The following is an 11,145-nucleotide window of genomic DNA, read 5'->3' as shown; positions in this document are numbered from 1 at the left end:
TGGCCACCTTCCACCATCTCCCAGGCACACTGGCCAGAAAAGCCAGGACTCGAACCAGCGCCCACAGAGGATGCCGGCACTGCGGACAGCCTGCTTCCTGTGCAGCACACGCCTGGGAACGCGGGACGTCTGGGCACGGGCGCCAAAGCCTGTTGGCACGGGAGGTCCGTGAGCCCCTGTGGCGGACACGAGGGTGGCCCCGAGCGACAGTGAGCTGCGGCTGTGGTCTCGGGTTTTCTAAAGCAGCACAGTCCTTTCCTCGCTGTGCATGCAAAGACGAGCAGGCTGACCGTGCTCTGTAAACACGCTAGCTTTTATTATTTTTGCTTACACACACACACACACACACACATATAGTCGCCTATGACTGGAGAATTCCCACTCCTTGTGGCCGCTCCAGCTGGGCCTCAGCATGCCACAGCTCAGGCCAGGGCTGCGGCAGACTCCACAGAGCTGGCCTGGGAACCACTCCCCCGTGGACGCTGACCCTTGGTGCCCGACAGATCCTCAGGGGCATGCAGACAGCCCGGCCCAGTGCCAGGGCACACAGCAGCTAGCTACGGATGTCCGAGGGCAGAGCTCTGAGTTGGTAAGGAGCCTACACAGTCACTCTGGCCATGGCAGCTCACAGCCGCCGGACCCACACCCCAAGCGTCCATGTGCAGGCAGCCACGCCACGGCCCTCCCCACGGCCCTGCCAGGGCCATTGCTCCAGCCCAGCAGTCGGCCCTGTCACCTCCATGGTCTGCCACCAGCACCTTCTGCCTGGCCCGCCATTCCCACTGCCATGGATACTGCTGACACACCCTGTCAGCCCAGCCCCAGGGCTTAGGGCAGCTGTCCTCCTGCCTGTGACAGGACATGGCTGGGCACTCCCAGCCAGCGCCATGCTGGCATGCCACCCGCTCCATCCCAATCCTTCAGAGGTGAACACCGAAGCCCTTACGGGGTATCTTGGTGGCCACCATAGGGCCCTGGTGAAGTATATGGTGGCGCTGGCTGGGGAGGGGTGCTGAGCTCAGCTCTCAGGCTGAGCCCCCTGCCCACCCAGCGCCACAGCTCTGGAGCCCACGAGTATCCAGAGCAGATGTGGGAGCTGTGGCCACTGTCCTGGCGCTCCTGGAGGAGGCTGTGCTGGACAGGCACACACTCGGCCCTCGGCTGGGGCAGAGGGCTCCTTGCCCGTGACCCTGCTGAGGGAGGTGGCCAGGGGCAGGAACCATCAGGGCCATGTCTGCAGGGGTGCCCGGGCCCTGAGGAGTCCCCCCGGGGCCCTGCAGGGGAGAAGCAGGGATGCCGCAGGAATGTCTGGGGCAGCTGCCTCTTGGCACAGCAACGAGGGCTGGGTGCGACTGTGGCCTCAGCTGCCAAGAGCCAGGAGGAGGACCTGGCGGGCAGGAGCCCTGCCCTCGGCTCAGCCTCTGGCCAGGCTGTAAATTACAGAGTATGTGGCTCATGGAATCTGCTGTTTCCTCCTGGGGGTCAGGGGCGGCCGCAGCTCCTCCGGCCCATGGGCAAACGGGCAGCGGTGCGCAGGCAGGACGCAGCCGTCGGGGTGGTGAGAGAAGAACCAGCAGGTGCGGGTCTTGCGGGCCTCCGAGGCCTGTCTCCGCCTGGCGCCTGACCGCAAGCCCTCCGGCGGCCCCTCTTCCCGCCAGTCGCGAATGCGCACCCTCCCGTGGAGAACTGCGGGTGGGAGAGATGATACCGTCGCCGTGACGGGCACCCCAGCCCCCAATGCAGGGAACGGGCGGGAGGCCTGGCAGGTCCTGGGGCCCTCCAGGCAGCTCAGCAGGGAGTCGGACTGGACACAGAGCAACTGGCACTCAAGCCAATGCTCCCACACGGGCTGCGGGGCTGCAGCTCAGTGACACGGGCCGCCCGGTGTGCGCCCCAATTGGATGGGGCTGCAGCCTCACAGATGGGGCTCTCACAGGCTCCCTTGGGATGTACGGGTGGGCAGAGGCAGCCGGAAACCCGGTGACAGCAGTATGCCTACACAGCCCCCAGCCCCGCAGGCCCTCCCTGGGCAGCTGTGGGAGCGGTCTGCAGGGCCAGGCATTCCTGGAGCGGCAGAGGTGGCCCCGCACTGCCAGTGCAAAGCTAGCTCCACGCCCTGGGTCTTGCGGTGGCTCTATCCCAGAGATGGTGGCCGTGCCCCGGCCAGCTTCCCAGCGGGCCACCCAGGCCATGCCCTTGGCCGTCACGGCAGTCCTGGGAGCACCAGGTGGGGCACACGCACCCAGGCCTCCTGGCCACATCCTCCCCTTCCAGGATGTCCTCCTGATATCAGCCCAGGCTGAGAGTTCCAGAAAGCCCCCAGAGGGAGGCCTGGGGCAAGACCTCCAAAGGGAGACATCCACAGCTGTGAGGGCAGACCCAGGCCACCCAGGCAGCCCCTAGCCAGTGCCAGTGGAGGCCTCCTCACATGGCTGCAGCCCAGGAAGGCCTGGGGAGACCCACCCCTGTCCTGGGGCCCGCACCCCTGCTGCTGGGGTAGGACCAACAGGCAGCTGCCGGCTCCTGGTGTTTCTCCAGGCCAGCGAGGGGCGTGGAAAAATGCGCCCCACTGCCCGGGCCAGGCAGGGGTCCAGGCAAGTGTGCCCCGCTGCCCAGCCTCTGTCCTTCGTGCAGGGACATCACCAAGCACCAGCAGCAGTGTGGCCTCAGGAGGCTGAGGCCATGTGTGGGGTGACCGTGTGCAGGAGGTGAGGACACAGGGGGGTGCCAGGGAGACCCCAGCCTCAGACTAGGGTGGGGTGGGCTGCGGACCATGGAGTGGCAGCACAGCAGGGAGGGGCTTCCGGGGCACCTTTCTCTGCAGGGGAGCAGGGTGGGCACACCAGGGCAGGAGGGAGTGGCCCCGGGCAGCTGCTTGGAAAGTCGTGGCTCTGGTCTCCCGAGGGGCTCCGCACCCCGTTCCAGACTTACCCTGGAACACCTGGTGGCTGTTACGCAGCAGCGTCTGCAGTCCCCCACACTCCCGCTTCAGCCGCCGCAGCGTCTCACTGTCCAGCACGCGGGCCACCTCGGCCAAGGAGCGGCTCTCTGCAGAAGCAGGGGTGCCCCCAATAGGAACTGTGTCAGCGCCCTGCTGGCCCGGTGCCCCGCTGGCCCGGTGCAAGCTGCTGGGCCTGACCTCAGCTCCGGGGACCAGGGCCCACAGTGGCACAGCTCTAACGGGGTCATGGAGGGAGCCTCCAGCATTATAATTCCCACTTTGAGGATCCACATGCATTTCAAAACATCCTGACCTACCACCAATGAGATGGGCTCATCCCAAGAACGGCAGATGAACCGGGGGCTGAGACCAGCTCCCACCGGCCCTGGGTCCTCCCAGTTGCACCAGCAGTGGGCACAAGCCAGGGCTCGACACGGCCCCGGGGCCCTAGGGTTCTGGCTCCCTTGGCTTTGGCTGTACTCCTGCCCCCAAGCTAAGCCCCTTGAGGAGTCGTTGCAAGCAGGACTCTATCACCTGTCATCGTAGAGGACGGGCCGAGTGGGGCAGCCACATCTGGGCAGGCAAAGGGCCCCGCCAGGGCGGGCTCCCGTCCTCCCAGAAGCAAGCCTGGGCTGGCTGCCACCCACACAGTCCCCAGGCGCCCTCTGGCGGTTGGTCTGGCAACCCTGTTTGGGCCGGACCGCGGGAATGTGTGCGCTCTGGGAATCTCAAAGCAAAAAAAGGAATTTCAAAGCAAAGCATGAAACCAAGAATCTCCAGGGCGCGAGACCCTTGCCCACCTGGCCACCTGGGGTGTCACTCCCAGCCTCTGAGCCGGATCGCCTCATGGAGACCGCTCCGGGCCTGCACCCCCTCTCAGCCTCGACTCCCCCTAGGACTGTCTGAACGCCCAAGAGTTCCAGCATGGTCTGTGCTGAAGGCCACGGCCAGCACAGGAAGGGCACCTACCTCCTGTGTCCCAGGCCTGCATATTCCCACTCGAGGCACCTCCTGGCTTGAGTGGTCTTCCCCGCAACAGCAGACTGGCCACCTGTAGCACCACCCGGTCCACGAAGTCACGGGGCAGGGAGGTGCAGTTCCTGGTGGGCTCAGCTTTCTCCCGGGGCCTAAATCCAGGTAGCCAGGGGTCTGAGGCCTCGGGGGCATGAGATGGGGGAGGCGGCGGCTCCAGGGCAGGCGGGCTCGGAGGGCAGCCCCGCCTGCTGCGGATGTACTGGGCCCTACGCTCGTCCACGGCGGCCTCGGCGGTGGGCGGGTAAGTCCTGGACTTCCCCAGGAGACAGACCTGCGAGGCGGGAAGCACAGGTGCCGTGGGCGACAGCCCGCATGCGCCTGACCCCGGGCAGGAGACAGGAAGCTTTCAGACACACAGCATGAAACGCCCCAATTCTAATCAACAATGCTGTGAGCTCCACGTGGAAAACCACCCATCCAGAGCCACTAAAGGGACCCCACCACTGCTGCCCTGGCCTGGCTCACACCCACGCCTGCACAGCACTGGGCGTCCAACGCACCCCAACCGGCCAGCCCTGGAGAACACAGGCTCGGGAGCCGCCAGGGTGCTCCGGGACCCACTGTGCAGCAGCCCACGCCCGCATACCCGCTTGGTTGAAGGGATCCGCAGGCAGTCTTCCTGCAGGTGGAAGCCGCAGGTCTGCCCCACTTCCTGGACGAAATCCAAGTACTCGCGGTACTGTGTCTTCTGGCTGTGCTGGCGGCGGTACTTGCCGGCAAAGTCAAAGAAGCAGCAGGGCAACACGAAGAAGCGGCAGTCATAGGAGGACCTGTGGTGGGAGGGACACAGCAGGCAGGTGTGCCACTCGGACAGCCTCACGGGCACCATGCCCAGCTGGCCGGGAATTTGCAGTGGGAGGGAGAGTGGACTGGGGTGGGCACCATGTCCAGCTGGCAGCACTGGCTCTTTCACAGCTGCAGCCCCCCCCAACTGGGTTGGAGCAGGAAATCTGTTTCTCTCCAGTCTGTCACCAGAGACTCTCAGAGAATTCAGCCTGTGAGCCTTCGTCCCCGGGCCAAGCTGGGACAGAGCCCTGGGCACGTCCCAGGCACACCCTGCCCCAGGGGCTTGGCTTGCCTGCCAGCAGCTTGACTGCATGGCCTGCAGAAGGGAGCCCTGTTCCCCCACGGCAGCACCTCCAGACAAACTGCTCCAAAGGCACCTCCGCACATGGTGCGTGCACACTGCAGAGGCCACGGACGCCAAGGCTGGTGTCACGGCACCATGACATCACTCACCAAGAGTCACGGTCTACAAGGTTCAGGAGAAGCAGAGCAGGTGGAATTCATGTCGACCCCAAGGCTGGTAGTGCAGTGACCTCGAGCTACTAAGGGGCCAGCGTGGTGGCACAGTGTGCAAAGCCACCACCTGTCGTGCCAGCACCTCATATGGGGCACTGGTTCAAGTCCCGGGTGTCTAACTGTGATCCAGCTCTCTGCTAATGCGCCGGGAAAAGTAGCTTAAGATGGCCCACGCGCCTGGGCCCCTGCAGCCACATGGGAGAGCCAGATGAAGCTCCCAGGGGCTGACTTCAGCTGGGCCCGGCCCTGGCCAGGGCGGCCTTCTGGGGAATAAACCAGTGAATAAAGACTATCTTCTCTTTCTGTCACTTCACCCTCAAGTAAACAAATACATCTGTAAAAACCGACTTGAGCTGGCCCTGCCCCAAGAGCCTGACAGCCCCACCCGGCGGGTGGCGCCCACCTACCTGGCCGCAATGACGGGGATCCAGGGCGTGAGTTCGTCCGAGTGGTTACCAATGAGCCAATCCACGCCAGGGAACAGGGTCTTGTCACTTGGGGAGATGGCCTCTTCCTACCAGAGTGACATAGCATGTGCCTGATGCAGAGCCGCTGTGGCCCAGGTAACCGGAACTGAGGTGGCCAAGCCACCCTGTCCTCGCTGAATGGCACGGGCACCTCCAGGGTCACGGTCGGAGAGACAGGGCTCTCTGACAAGCAGCGTGGACGCTCGGCTGACACGAGGGGGAGCCACAGCCACGGGAAAAGCCACCAGGCCTTCAGGGGATCCGAGGCGGGCTCAGCGGCCTGTCGGTCTGCACGTGGGCACCGTAGTCCCTAGGGTGACCTGCCGTCTGCACAGCTCCCAGAGCGAGGCAGGCTGGGCAGCGGGCTTCCCACATTACAGACTCGGACGGCACAGTAGCCTCTCTCGTCAGTAGCAGTTCGTCAATGGACTCAGCAGACAGGCCGTTAAAAGGAGCGAGGGTTGAGGGAGGGAGAGAGAGAGAGAGAGAGAGAGAGGTGGGAGAGGAAGAGAGAGAACCCCTCTGGGAGATGCGCGTGCAGGAAACACAGGGGCTGCACTGCGCCGTAGGCAGCTCGCTGCGCTTGGCCGCCGCATCAGAGCGCCTGCCCGAGTCCCAGCTGCTCTGCTCCCGATCCAGCTCCCAGCTAACACAGCTGGGAAGGTGGCCTAGGCCCCTGCACGCGTTCCAGAAGACCCACACGGAGCCCCTGGCTGCTGCGGCCATTCTGGGGAGCCAATCAGCAGGAGGAAGCTCTCTCTGTCTAACTGCCTTTCAAATCACCCAGAGGTGGAGCCATGCTGCCTGTGAGCCCCCAAGGGCCTGTGAACTCATCCCACGTGTGAGCCCAGACAAGCTTTAGGCCCCGGCACACCCAAGCCAGCTTGCAGCTCTCTCGGGAGTGAACCAGCAGGTAGAAACCTTTCTCCCTTCTCTGTAACTCTGACTTTCCAATAAAAATGAACACATCTTATAACAAAACCAAAACCACAAGTGGATTTCAGAATTCCTGCACAAAGCCAGCCTGTCCATGTGCCCCTCGACCCTGCACAGCCTCTCCGGCCCGCTTGGCTGCCGGCCCTGTCCAGCCACCTGGGATTCTATGCCGTGGACGAGGTCCCAAGCCGCTGCAGATCCCTGGCCCTGGAGAGACCCGCCCCCGGCCCTGCACAGCCCCCCAAGGGCTGGGCAGGAGGAAGTCCCACGAGGTTCCCAAGGCCCACGTGGCCAGCAGCGCGCGGCCTCCCCTCCAGGGGCACAGCAGCGCCTCTCCTTGGGGCACCCTGGACACCCTGTCCCCTCCACAGTACAGAGTGTTCAGGAACGTGGGCCTACGGACCCACACCAAAGGACAGCCATACCTCCAAGCGTGTCTGTGGCCCGTACAGGTCCCAGATCTTTCTCCTCCGCACGTCTACTCCGCGGCCTGGATGCTGTAGCAGAGGGGAGCCCATTAGTGCCGTCCGCCATGGAGACCAAACAGGGGCCATGGCTCCAGCATGACCAGTAGCCCGGAGCACGGGTTGGCACAGCCCAGCCGCCTGAGCCAGGCCCTCGCCCCGGCAGGGCGGCCAGAGGCACTAGGAAACTAGAGGGGAGGGGACAGAGTGGCCTGAGGGCTGGCATGTCCCCACAGCGGAGCTCTGAGCCCTGTCCAGCTGCCAGTCCCAGGAAGGCCCCAGGGAACCTCGCTGCCTGCAGGTTGGGCAAAAGGTTCACAGGACATGCCCGTGGGCTCTAGGTCAGCTCTGGGGTCGCCTGTCACACGTGAACAGCCCCCAGACAAGTTCTTGCAGGGACTGTGATCAAAAACTCGTCTTGCTCAGCTGGCGCTGTTACTGTGGGCGCTGCCACCTTGGGTGCTGGCAGCACGCTGGCCAAGTGGTGGCCCATGTGCAGTCACGGTTCTCCCAGCCAGATCCTGGGCTTCCCCGGGGCATCCCCACCCCAGTCTGTGCCCCCACAGCCCCAGCAAGCCCCGACAGCAGGCCCCACGCTGCGAGAGCGCCTCCACAGCCTGGGGCCTCCGTGCACAGGCGGCCTCACCCCTTCGCTGCACAGGATGTGAGTCAGCAGGCCGTTCCCGCAGCCCAGGTCCACGAAGGACTGCTTGGCCGTCACGCCCCTGGCAGCTCGCTCCTCTTCCCAGAGGACCTAGGAGGGCAAAGGTAGAGCCACGCCAGCTGGTGGCACGCCTGCTTCCACGGCAACTCATGACTCCCCCTGCCTCACAGATCCCACACCCAGGGTCCGGGTCTTGGGGCGGCAGAGCCGGCCCACGTCAGCCGCTGCTCCCCGGTGCAGCTGGGCCGTGTGCCCCAGCCTGCCACATCCACGTGCAGGAGCACCAAGGCTGCAGTGGGCTCGTTACATTTTCTCTGCAAATGTTTGGTTGGTAACACGACAAGATGTTGCAAGTTGGCAGGTAATTGGAAATGGTCTGGTCTGGTTACCCAGCCAGCTAGCAAGCTAGTGAGGGAAAGATCTAGAATCACAGAGGGCCTGCACCGAGGAGCGTCTTCCGGAGACCGACGCGCGGTGCGGCCTGCTCCCCCAGGGCGGAAGCCCGCCGGCTGTGGCCCGGCTCTGCCCTGGCTCTGCGCCCCACAGCGGCCCTTACCAGCAGGTACGCAGCGATGGCCACATCCTCGTAAACGAACTTGTCAGGGTCGGTGACTTCAGGCCACACCTGAAACGCGGTCATGAGCCAGTGTCAGTCACCCCGCCAGGCTCCAAGAGCCGCCACGTGCAGCGGCAGACGTGGCTAGTCGAGCCAGGAAACACGCAGGTTCACCACCGAAAGCACAGGTTTGACCCTGGTCTTGCACACACGGGGACACAAGGAGACGCAGAGGGGGCTGGCCCTGTAGTACAGCTGGTAAGGCCACTGCCGGGGCCAGCACCCCATGTGGACACTGTGTGGGTTCTGACTGCCCCACTTCCCATCTAGGTCCCGCCTGTGACCTGGGAGAGCAGTAGAGGACAGGCCAAAGCCTTGGGACCTTGAGTCACATCATGGCTGTGAGCGACCAGTCACGCACACGAACCCACAGCAAGACTGCGGGAGTGTGCCTCACCTTCACCAGGGCTCTGTACTTCTCTCTGAGCGCCTGGTGGGTCCTGCTGTACTTGGCCACGCAGATGAGGGACAGGGTGTCCTTAAAGGCACGCTTCTTGCTTGCCACAGACCACCTGGCCAGCCTGGCCAGCAGCGTCCCTCCAAGCCAGCTGGGTCTGGGACAGACCACTCCATCTGAGTGCCAGCTTTCTGGACAGAAAATTAAAACAGATATGAACCTTAAAAGCAAGAGAAACATGAGTGAGCGGGTGGTTTCCCCTCGGAGTCTCCATTACACGCTCACCTACCCCACCGCAGCTCATTGCAGAATGTCACCAGACGCCTGGACGCACGGCCATGCACCCACCTCAAACGCTGCTACGGCCTGCTGTCCCCAAACGCGGACAGCTTTGAAGCCCCAGGGTGGCGTAGTGGGAGGGCTGAAGCGTGACCCAGCTACAGTGTTAGCAGCTCAGCTGGGAAGGAGCCCCTATGCCCGAATCCTGGTGGCCCTGAAGACCGGGGAGGTCACTGGTACGCTGCCCTGGGACCCTGCCCTCTGGCCACTATGTGAACCGCCCTACAACGGGTAAGAGCTGAGACTTCCACTGTCGCTGGAGGCACATGCCACCCCGTGAGGCCCCCACTGCGGGAGCCCCAGCCTGGGTCAGAGCCTGGGGAGGGGGCGTGACGACCACCTGCGGCCTCTGCTTCCCAGAGCCTCAGCTGGCCCGCGGCTGCGGGGCAAGGGAAGGCGCAGCGTGGGTCAGACGGGGCGCCGTCTTACCAGGCCTGTCCGCTCTGTCTGAGCTCAAGTCGGTACACGCTGCTTCTCCGCACGTGCAGGTTGCCCTCGCCGTCCTCTTCCAGGGGGAAGAAGCTCACTGCCCCGCAGGCCACATCTGCGGGAGAAGAGGAGACGGCTCAATGTGGCGGTGTGGGCGCCAGCAACAGCTCTGCCCCGCGGAGGCCTCGCCAAGAGAGGGTCTTGGAGTTGTTAGTGTAGGGCCAAGCCTGCGGCGCCCAAAGCCCAGGGCAGAGCCGGACACCGGGGAGCCACAGCTGGATGAGCCGGTTCTGACAGTGTCGGGAGCTGGCAGAGCCCATGAGGGCTAACAGGCCGTCACACAGGACTGGAGCGAGGCGACAGGCCTCGGAGGACGAGCGTGCTGAGCTCCAGGACCCATGGATCGCCCCGCTTCAGCGCCCTAAGCAGCCAACCAAACCCCACGGCCTCCTCGTGGCTCACACGCGGGGAACTGCGCCCGCCCCTCCACCTGCGCTTCTCGAATGCTCGGGAACTCAGCACCCAGCACGCCCTCACCTCGCACGGCCATCTCTTTCGCCGGGGCCGCGCGCGCGCCATGGGGACCTGCTTTGGGGATCACGGTTCGGAGTATCACCTCCAGCTCGCGCCGCGCCCCCGGCTGCGCCCCCGCCGCGGGCCGCCCGAGGAAGGCCAGCATGTCCGGCTGGCGGCTGGCGAGGCTCGCCGAGAACTCTTCCCAGAGCGCATCCAGATCCGCGGCAGCCGCCAAGTCAGCGTCCCGGCCGGCGGCGTCGCGGGACTGCGCGGGGTCCCCGGCGCGCAGGGGCCGGCCCTGGGCCTCCTCCCCGGGCTCGCGTCCCGCCCCGTCCCGCTCCTCTGACCGCGAGCCTGGGCAGGCCTGGGCGCCCGGCAGCAGGGCGCGGCGCCGAGCCTCCACACGCGCGCCGCACAGCCGCTTGTTGACCACCTGCGGCCTCTCCAGCCACACGGCCGCGGCCTCCCAGAAGCCCCCCGGGAGCCGGGAGCCCGGGTCGGCCACCTCCACCCGGCCCACTTCGGCGGGCGCCATGGCCACCCGGGCGTCTGCCGCGGCGCGCCGCGATGGCGTCACGGTGGGCGGAGAGCCGGCCGGGGCGCGCGGGGGTCGAGGCCGGGTAGGCGGGGTGGCCCGGGCGTCCTGCCGGCCCCGTGGCACGCTTGGGCGGGTTCCTGGCTGCTTGTTTTCTGGGGGGAGTAAGCCAAGCGGATGGAAAGGTTCTAAATTAGCAATAGATGTTGACCAGTGTCGTAATGTATCCGTAAATCAGGAAATAAGCAAAAGCAGGCCGTGGAAATCTTCCCTGGTCCTGCTGTCCTTTCTTCCCGCCGAGCAGGGTCAGCACAGCCCGGGGTGGGGGACCTGCCGGTGCAGGTCCCTGAGGGAGGTTCCCGGCATCCTAGCTGGGTTTGTCCTGGGGACAGCAGGAGCCCCCCTCAGGCCAACTAGAACCCTGTGAACGGACAGTCGTGTTCTGCTCACATCTCTTCTAAGGAGAGCCACCCTAGCCCCGGGGAACCGGTTTAAACATGAATT

At 64.9% G+C, this 11,145-nt stretch overlaps 2 protein-coding genes across 2 annotated transcripts in view; one reads left to right on the top strand and one right to left on the bottom strand.

Moving 5' to 3' along the window:
- Positions 1-1,403: 1,403 nt before the first annotated feature.
- TRMT44 (tRNA methyltransferase 44 homolog) lies at positions 1,404-10,665 on the bottom strand. The gene is made up of 11 exons (XM_036498285.2): positions 10,128-10,665; positions 9,591-9,705; positions 8,823-9,042; positions 8,366-8,434; positions 7,792-7,899; positions 7,107-7,178; positions 5,686-5,792; positions 4,563-4,746; positions 3,911-4,247; positions 2,932-3,048; positions 1,404-1,686 (listed from the first exon to the last, which is right to left on the bottom strand). Exons 1-11 carry the CDS (start codon positions 10,639-10,641, stop codon positions 1,454-1,456), a joined length of 2,076 nt encoding a protein of 691 aa, XP_036354178.2. The 5' UTR covers positions 10,642-10,665; the 3' UTR covers positions 1,404-1,453.
- Positions 10,640-11,145, top strand: part of ACOX3 (acyl-CoA oxidase 3, pristanoyl) — a 24,883-nt gene continuing 24,377 nt past the window's right edge. Inside the window, exon 1 of the mRNA XM_058670395.1 lies at positions 10,640-10,726. Coding sequence (XP_058526378.1) covers positions 10,640-10,726 — 87 coding nt within the window. The remainder of the gene's footprint in view (positions 10,727-11,145) is intronic.

This window comes from Ochotona princeps, chromosome 11, assembly GCF_030435755.1.
Source record: "Ochotona princeps isolate mOchPri1 chromosome 11, mOchPri1.hap1, whole genome shotgun sequence".
Lineage (NCBI taxonomy): Eukaryota > Metazoa > Chordata > Mammalia > Lagomorpha > Ochotonidae > Ochotona > Ochotona princeps.
Note: the sequence above shows the minus strand (reverse complement) of the source record. Positions and strands in the feature narration are given on the sequence as shown.